The sequence below is a fragment of the Sinocyclocheilus anshuiensis genome, unplaced genomic scaffold (assembly GCF_001515605.1).
Source record: "Sinocyclocheilus anshuiensis isolate Anshui unplaced genomic scaffold, SAMN03320099.WGS_v1.1 scaffold1039, whole genome shotgun sequence".
NCBI lineage: Eukaryota > Metazoa > Chordata > Actinopteri > Cypriniformes > Cyprinidae > Sinocyclocheilus > Sinocyclocheilus anshuiensis.
Window position 1 is genome coordinate 92809 of NW_015547675.1, and position 10189 is coordinate 102997.

At 38.3% G+C, this 10189-nt stretch overlaps 1 protein-coding gene across 1 annotated transcript in view; it reads left to right on the forward strand.

The window, feature by feature from the left end:
- srp68 (signal recognition particle 68) overlaps positions 1 to 10189 on the forward strand; it is a 65566-nt gene that overhangs the window by 4497 nt on the left and 50880 nt on the right. The window contains exons 6-8 of the mRNA XM_016505471.1: positions 6819 to 6928; positions 7818 to 7900; positions 8124 to 8264. Coding sequence (XP_016360957.1) covers positions 6819 to 6928; positions 7818 to 7900; positions 8124 to 8264 — 334 coding nt within the window. The remainder of the gene's footprint in view (positions 1 to 6818; positions 6929 to 7817; positions 7901 to 8123; positions 8265 to 10189) is intronic.

Below are 10189 nucleotides of genomic sequence, written 5' to 3' on the forward strand. Positions count from 1 at the left end.
TCGATATATCGGCCGATATTCTTTGTGTATATTATAGTACAGTACCAGTCAAAAGTTTGGACACTTTCCCATTCGAGTGTCCAAACATTTGACTGGTACTATATATAGAATACAGTATATACATAAACAGAATATATATACATAAACACATTTTTTGCAATGATCACTCAAATATGGTGATCAAACACTTAATGACGTGACAAAGATATGTAATGATGGAATGCAGGGCATTTAACAATTTAACAATAAACTTTATTCAAAATGAGTCTGACATCAGTGCACTGAACAGTACAGTTGGAAGTTTATTCAACTTTAATTCAATTCAATTCCATTCAACTTTATTCCGTTGAAGTTTTTCACTTTGGAACATTCATTCACGGATTTGCGCAGACGGAACTTACTAGAGAAGTGTGAAGTATGACATAATTTACCTCTGTAAATAAATATAAATTCATGTCTCGCGCACTTTAGTGCCCTTTGAACGCAACATGTACGTTCCCTTGGAACTGGAATCATGGCTGAATATCATGTGAAGTTCACTTCGCGGGGCACTTATGGTCGAATAAGACGACGCTTGAATGCTGCTGCCTAAACGAGACCTCCTTACTGAAGTGAAAGTGTTGGCTGGTGTCACTATCTCGCAAACGCGCCGGCGGATCTCCACCAAATTCGGGGGATCCCTTCAGCTCGAGGAGCCCTCTCGAACGCCACCCTCCAGTCCCGAACCCCGAGGGCTATCGACGCGGGGGTGGTCTCATTCGAAAGAGGGCCTCGAGACGTACACTCGATTCACGTTCGAGAGGGTTCCTCGAGCTGAAGGGATCCCCCGAATTTGGTGCGGATCCGCCGCGCCGTTACGGAGATATGGCCGTTCAAAGTTTCAATGGTTTTCCATAGACTTAAGCTTTAAAGCGTTTCATCCAGGTCGCCAGTAGCAGACAATGGAGTGCGCTCTGCTGGACAAACTAAGTAATTACACCATTTCAAGCATTTTATCTGCGTTATATGCTCTGTAAAAAAATTTCATATCGGTGACGTATCGGCGGCATATTTGCCGATACCGATATATCGGCGACAGGCTCATATCGGCCGATAATATCGGCTAAACGATATATCGGTCGGGCTCTATTAATGACCTCAGAGCAGGTACATTGACTTTTTCCTATGGTAGTGAGGTTGTCATGCATAGTTTTACCCGTGTTTATGATCTAGAAGAGAAGAGTAATGGTTCATTTTAATAAGAGTAGTGCATCTGCACCTGTCTCTGAAAGTTGTTTGATTGATTAATCTAATTAACGTGTTAAATTACCAGCCCTAATATATATATATTTTAGGGCTGGTAATTTAACACGTTAATTAGATTAATTAATTACGGTGAAAAATAACGCGTTAAAATTAACGCATTTAACGCACTTGCCCTGACCTACGTGGGTCATCTGACATTTCATACAGCTGATTGATGACAAATATGATGCAGGGCAACAACTCACTGTGTAATGGAGCCCGGAGAACGCAGTTAGAATGTCCCTAAAATTCAAGATATTGGGCAAAAATGCCCCTGTTTGAGTTTTAGTCTCATGTTTACAATGTGTTACTGATCTTATACAACAGTTCAGTAAGTAAGAAGTTAATAAACGGCAAACTTAAAACAAAACAGCACTACTTGTTTGAACTGCACCACACAGACCATTTTTCAGCTTGGAACAAAAGACAGCACTTAATGACTAGAGCCCGACCGATATGGGTTTTTTGGGGCCGATACCGATATTTGGGAGTAAAAAAAAGACCGATATCGATATATCGGCCGATATTCTTTGTGTATATTATAGTACAGTACCAGTCAAAAGTTTGGACACTTTCCCATTCGAGTGTCCAAACATTTGACTGGTACTATATATAGAATACAGTATATACATAAACGTAGAGTAGACTACAATGCCGGCTGTTCTGACTCACAAACTGTAATTACGTTTTCATTTTAAGGATTTGCCACTGATGATTCAAACGGGAGCTTTGAGCAGTGTATAGTAGCACTTGTTGTTTGTCATTTCTCCGATCACAAATGCAGACATGGTTTTATGTTTATGCGGTGCGATGCAACGCAACACGTAAAAAGACAGTAAAAGTCATTATAATCTGTAATTATGTCCCCACTGGATGCAACAAATGCTTCGTTTATAATGGGTTTGAATGTTTTTGTTTCGTTGCTCCGGCCGGACAGGGCATCACAATATGGTAAGGGGCGTAACATTTCCGTCACACACTTGAGGTATTCCGCCAATCACAATGCACTGGATAGCTGACCAATCAGAGCACACCTCGCTTTTCAGACCGATAAGCTTTGTAAAAATCTACGCGTTTCAGAAAAGAGAGCATAGAGGAGAAACAATAATGTACAGTATGTGGAAAATAATGTGTTTTTTGAACGTTAAACCACATAAACACATTTCATTACACCAAATACACAAAATAATGTTCTTTTTAGCAACATCATATGACCCCTTTAAGGAAACTTTTGTCTTGTCTCCTGAGGCCACAGGAGGGCGCAATGTGCAAAATAATGCAGCACATTTAAATTGTCAACGCAAGGAAGTAGCCTATTTATGCATTGCTTAATCTAAAGAGCCGAAGTGCCATTCATTGCATTTAAAAACGTAAGAGACGCAGTGAAAAGGAATAAACCTCCACAAATTTGTGACGTGTTTTCTAAAAGTTTAAACCGTTTTAACTTTGCATGGCTTTCTATACATCTCTTGTGACATGTGAGTGCAGCAGTCATATTTGTCCGTCTAAAAATGCGCTGAATATGCGTTCTGTGTGAATGCCTTGGTTTCAGTTTGAACCTTTATCAAGATCTTCTCCGCATTGAGCTTCTATATTTCTCTAATATTTTGAATAACGCAGCAGCAGCTCGTGGGCTAGACTAACAAAACATTAAAATGCAACAACGCCACTTACATCATTATCACCGCATCTTGTGCACCACTGATGACGCTCCCTGATGCACACCTAAAATTCAAATGCAAATGTTTATTTTAAATTCGACTAATATTCATTCTTTATTCATCACATATGAATAAAGAATGAATCTCCTCATCACAGGCAGGTACAGCACTCATGTTTGTGTTTATGTGTGCTGTCTGCGTCACTCATAGCACGTGCCTATATCGTGCGCTATAGGCAGGCACAACACTCATTTCAGCATGTGTTCGTGTGTGCTGTCTGCGTCACTCAGCATGTGCCTATATCGAAAACATTTTCTATCGATATCGAAGAAGGTGTACTGTCGATAAATATCTATAGCGTTTTATCACCCAGGCCTAATACTATAAAATTAAAAGACATTTCTTTTAAATGTTTAGCACAGTAATTAGGCAGCAACATGATAGATAGAACAGAACAAGAAAGGATATTAATAATCTTTAATTGCGTAAAAGTATTATAATATGAAAGGCTTCAATACAGAGTGGCACAAAGCACTTGTGTGCATCCCGTGCACAGAATGATGCGATTGAAGCAACACGGAGTTACAGCGTGCAGCACTCCACAGAAGTTCAAAGCACAAAGGGAAGAGATATTAATGCGTAGTGTGTTATATCTGTGCGATAGTTTGAGCCTTTTTTTAGCAGTTATAAATTTCAGTTACTGTGCACGTGAAGAACAATTCGTAGTGCTCTCGAGTCCAGTATCATTATATTGGATCTGTGCATCAGGTCTTAAAGGGACAGCAGCCTATAAATATGTGCTGCTGTCTATATGTCACTAATGGTAATCAAACAAGACACAGCATTAACAAAGACTAATCTAAATTTAATTAATACAGTGAATATTTTGCAGTGTTATTTTACACTTATTACATTTCTGCACCTGAATACTACTGTCAGACCTTATATTATTTGTAACTGTTATATTTTATTTATCTATGCTTGTAATTTGTGTATTTGTTTTTTAAATATTTTTTATTTTTATTTTTATTTTTTACTGACTGTTCACTTGCCTTTACTCATGTTTGAACTTAGGTTAGTAGTTTTTGCTGTGGTATTGAAGAATTACTTGGTGTACTTTAAGTAACAAACGGAAAGCAATGTTACATTGATATTAAATTTTTTATATTTTTTTTGCTGATCCGAAAAATTATCCGATCCATTACCCAAAACCTGCAAAATGATCCGAACCGTGAGTTTTGTGATCCGTTGAACCACTAGTTTATATGTAATGTTATGTGTCAAGCTTTTTTTACTGACTTTTTTCCGGGGTTAAAACGCTGAGTGAATGATTACAATGAGGTGTTATATATTTCATGAATTGTACTTTCTTTCAACATGCCTTGTGATGTTCATTCATGTTTATTTTGTGCTTGAACTTCTACCACGTCATAAACGGCGTCAAAACAACATTTATTTTGGAATTTTACATGCTACTAATAATGTTTAGTGAAGCTTTGTTCACACATTAACAGAAAATGGCATAGACTATAAGAAGTGATTATGAGATTTAAGAATCAATCATTATCATGTATCAAAATGAAGATTGATTTAAAGGGGTCATATGATGCGATTTCAAGTTTTCCTTTCTCTTTGGAGTGTTACAAGCTGTTCGTGCATAGATAAGATCCCTAAAGTTGCAAAGACTAAAGTCTCAAACCCAAAGAGATATTCTTTATAAAAGTTACGACTCGACCACACCTTCCTAAAACACCTAGTTTAAACACACCCCCACATGTCTATGTCACTGTGTGGGACGATTTGCATAACACCGCCCAAATGTTCATGCAAAGAAAGAAGGTGCAACTTTGAGTCTGGCTGTAGTATTGTTGCCACCGCCGCCATGTTGTGTGTTTCGTTGTGAAAGCGAAACTACTTTATTTGGCCTTCCAAAAGAGGACACAACTAAATCAGTGGTCAAGTTGTATTTACAACACTGTTCCGGAACAGCTCAACCCAAATATTCAGATGTGTGCAGCGCATTTTACGGAGGACTGTTTCCTGAAACTGGGAGAGTAGCCTACAATGCCGTCTGTGCACAAAGGCTGTTTCTATAAAGTGGGGCAGTTCCAACTTTGCAAGGACAGTCTGGCGCTTCTGACTCGCAGCCTGTAAGTACGTTTTCATATTAAAGAATTTGTCAGAATTTGTTTTGAGCAGTGTAAAAAGAGTTTGTTTTCAGCAGTGTAGAGTAGCGCTTGTTGTTTGTCATTTCTCCAATCACAACATGGTTTTATGTTTAGTCGGCGCGATATGCAACGCAACGCGTAAAAAGACAGTAGAAGTCATTATAATCAGTAATTATGTCCCCACTGGATGCAACAAATGCCTCGTTTGTAATGGGTTTTATTGTTTTTTTTTTGTCGTCACACCGGGACACGGCATCACAGTATGGTAAGGGGTGTAACATTTCCATCACACGCTTGAGGCATTCGGCCAATCACAATGCACTGGATAGCTGGCCAATCAGTGTACACCTCGCTTTTCAGACCGATGAGCTTTGTAAAAATCTACGCGTTTCAGAAAGGCGGGGCATAGCGGAGAAACAATAATGTACAGTATGTGGAAAATGTTTTTTGAACCTTAAACCGCATAAACACATTTCATTACACCAAATACACAAAATAATGTTCTTTTTAGCAACGTCATATGACCCCTTTAAAATTGAAAATTCAATACTGCCCCTAAACACTGGTGACATGTTTGGTTGTTGTGGCTTATCCATTTTGTGTGCACGAAATAGACTTGCTAATTAAAAGTGTTTGGTCAATGATTTTGACCCTTGAAAACCATTATTATCTCCAAGTTTGAAACATATTGCTATTCTGATTAGGTATGCAACGATTCACTCTACTCAGATTCGATTCACAATACTGATTTTCTCGCAAATTTTTTTAAAAACAAAATTAGATTTAAGATGAATTATAAATTAAAAGGTGTCCTTTTATTATTGCTTGGACAAAATGCTGCACATTTCTTTGTGAAACAGAAATGTCAAATAACAAAACTAAATTTAAATTTTAAAACAAACCCCAAATCTAATCAAATAAGACAAAAAAACCCTCTTCATATAAACAAAGGCTTTGCCTGTTCTCTTTCCATTCAAAATTAGAGGCAACCACTGCATTGGAATCACAATCCAAACAAAGATGCTGAATACATGCAGCATGAGCAGTTTTTTAAAATCTAAATTAGATTGTATAATTTAAAATTTTAAAACAAAAACAGAATGCTCTGATTTTAGTTTTGTGAAAGTATACTACATAAAACATCTGCACGAAACGAAGACAGCAGATGGGCTGAATGAGATGCAATTTCACTCTCTGACAGCAGGTGGCGCTTATGGAACAGCAGGGATACAGCGATTCCTTGGTTTCCTTGGCTGTAAACAAAGCAGCTCAGAGCTTATGAACGCTGCTTTAAAATGCATTATACAGAGACGAGATGAAAAGAGAACTGTCTCTGAGACAGTCAGTTCCCTTCAGAGATACATTCATATAAACACCCACCTCCAAATGTTTAACATCTCTACCGATTTGAATTGTCAAATATTTGTATCGACTTTCAACCGGCTCATGGTGAATCGTTACATCCCTAATTCTTGATACACTGCACTATAAAAAAAAAAAAAAAAAGATTATTTAATAATATTGTTATTTTGGTTGAAAACTGCAGGGAGACCTGCTTCTGTTGCATGTGACAACAGGATTACAAAGGCTTCTCATTACAAAATTAGTGAAATGCTGTAATGAAGCGGAATGCTTGGTGTATTTTTATTCTGTATATGATGTGTAAAGATTTATTTCTGTAACTATATCTGTGGACTGTTTGCAGGACCATCTATGAGAAACTGGCAAGTGCTTTTACTGAGGAGCAAGCAGTGCTTTATCATCAGAGAGTGGAAGAGATTTCACCTAACATCCGATACTGTGCATATAACATTGGTGAGAAACTGACACTGTTTAAAGTCTAAGGTGGGCTATACATGCATGATTGGGAGAAAGCATAACACTCAATATTGCAGCTGTTCTGTCACCTTACAGTTAAAAGAGACAATCATCATTTTCACAGAGACAACACAATGCTCAAAAAGTCAGCTGTAGGGATGGGAGTCCACCTTACAGTTAAAAGAACCAGTCTCCTGTTTGTTTACTTCCAGTACATGTATGTGGACATGCTGGTCAAGTTGTTGAATATTATTGATACATATTCAAAATGCGTTCCTGTATTTCAAACAGTAGAGTATACCACTAGCGAAGTCGATGAGATCTATAGATCATAGGATCTGTTTCCAAGGAAGAACTAAATTCTGTGTTGTGTATTTAAATTCTTCCGGTTCTCAATTCCTGTCCTGGGGACCCCCCCCACTCTGCACATTTTGTATGTCTCCGGGTATACACTGCACGATTTTTATCCGATTTCGAGCTGAATTCTGACTCGTGCAACTTTTGAGTCAGGCCGAATTTCAGCTTTGTTGTGTCTTTTGACGTGCAGTGTACAGGGGGTAATGAGAGGCGATTAGCAGCAATCGGACAGTCGGATGAATTTCTGACATGTCAGAAAATTTGTTCGCCTCTCGTGAGGGTATCGCACAGTTGAAGCAGAACTACTGCTCTAAACTCGTTGCTTTTCCCTCACTGCGCCTGCGTGAAAACAGAAATTAAACCATGGCGATGTAGCGTGTGATACGGACGGAATTGATGGAGACTACACATTTCGAGGTTTTTTATCTTCATGCACGCATACCGAAACAAATACACACATACACACACTTTGACTACTTTGTACAAACCACAGCCATCTTGCTCATATGCTCTATCTGTGTTTCTCTAGGTGACCAGAATGCTATAAACGACCTCATGCAGATGAGACTGAGTGCAGGAGGAGGGGGTGGCATGATGGCTGAAAAATTGGAGGTCAGGGGTTGTCTTTGCAGCTCTGTTCCTGTTTATTGATCTAATATACTATGTAAACTGCGTTTTCTGGGAGAAAATGCCATGCCAAACCATGTGTCTTATTAAAGGATTTTTTTTCTCAGAAAATCACAATTTGATTTTTATCATGCATCTTATAAAATTAGTAAGTTGCATTAGCATGTTCACAATCTTTACAGTTGTTTTATCTCTTTCTGTCTCTCAGGCGCTGATTACTCAGACGAGAGCTAAGCAGGCAGCTGTGATGAGTGAGGTTGAGTGGAGAGGCCGTACAGTGCCTGTCAAAATTGACAAGGCCAGAATCTTCCTGCTGGGTCTGGCAGACAATGAAGCTGCTATTATACAGGTCTATAAACTCACTCATTCCCAATTCTTTTTGTGTGTGGTACTCACAATGATAAAAGTGACTTTTGCCCTTCCTGTTGTTAAAAACGAGTTGTAATCAACTAAGATGTATTGGCTGACATCAGTTCAGTCTTTTATTAGTTAATACACTATAAAACCTAAACCTAAAAGAAATAAGTGGCAGGCAGCAGGATCCAAGCAGATGGGTAAGGGTCCATAATGACCACAAACGTCCATTTAGCAGAATGCAGAATAGATGCTGTGTAGGGCTGGGCGATATGGCCAAAAAATCATATCTCAGTACTTTTTGGCTGAAATGCAATATATGGTGTATATATATCAATATTTTCTACATTTTCTATTTGGATAAAAATTATTTATTTACTTATTTAAACATCCTGCCCAATGTTTATATTAAAGGCAATGAAAACAAATATAGTGAAATTATAGGCTATGTTATCCATTATGTGCAAAAAAGGGGCTAAAATCACATTACATTCTAACATTGTAACATTAAAATCTAAAAACAAAAATAATGCTTTGTAAAGCAGAAGTTCAATTCACTAAACTAAAAATGAAAGTAAATAAACAGGGATTAAAGTTTTCTGTCGCTACGACGGATTTCTGTCAATTGGAAAAAATTAGTGGAAAAGAAACATGTAGCGCATTGTTGTTGTTCTGCTGGTGTTGTGCCGAATTCTGCACCCCTTCCAGATTATGCATCCCCTCATTGAAATCGCTACCTGATTGCCTAATCCCATCCCCACCCCTCCCCCACACCTACTCCTAAACCTACCAATACTAGGGGATGCTTTATCTGGCAGGGTGAAGAATTCGGCACGACACCGGCACACCAAAAATCATCCTCGCCACGGCTGCAGCTTCTCAGTGACAACATAGTGACACCGCTCGCATCATTCACAGACGGGTTATTAGCAGAGAACACAGTGCAGAATTAAAAATTTGGCTCAGGATTGCGGCTATTAATAACAATTCTACTAATTCCTGCAGGTTCCGCGCTTATAACGTGATGACAGATGATGGAACGTATCATTTGCACGTGCTTTTGAGTCTTGAGAACTCACTCGCGCGCGCTTTCATTTTCTGTGCGCCCACAGATCGCGATAAGGAGAGTGACAGCTTTTAATAATTAAGGGAGTTTGCAAATGTGATATTGATTTAATACAACAGTTCAATAAATCAGTGTTTCCCAACTGGGGTGCCGTCAGTCGAGAGCAGGGGTGCCGTGTAAAAAAATCCTTTTTTAATATTTTGAAATTGCTAAAATGTTCATAAAAGCAGCTATTATATAATATCCATTTCTGATGTCGCCAATAATTAGAGATGCACTGAAATTAACGGAGGGTGCCGTGACTAAAGAAAGGTTGGGAAACACTGCAATAAACAATTACTGCCTGATTTTGCTCTATTTCAAAGAAAATAGTTCCAAATAAAGTAACAGCTGAGCCGCTGCGCATCTCTAAAAGCAAACACAGCGATGTTTCATTCATGGATAAAAGTGCGTTTTTGAACGAATCTAGTGAGTCAGTGATTCATGATTACCCATTCATAAAGACAGTCGCTTCATTCCTGAATGATTCAGCCATTCAATTGAATGAATGCTTCAGTGATAAAATCAGTGACTTGCCGCCACCTGCTGCATTGCGAGTAAATCACTCGCATATGCAACTAAATCTTACTCTGGGCTTTGTTGTATTGTCCTGTCAAAATAACAGTTCGTTTAGAATTATTCAGCTTTTAAGAACAAGCAGAAGATATGTCGATTTCATTAAATAGTGCTTAATTATCATAATATCGTAATATAATGCTTGATTGGCTGAAGTTAAGAGTGCACATTCAGTTATTTAAGAAGCTGTTCCATTTTACAAAGATAAGCTGATTGGGTGGAATCATGTGTGTGTGTGT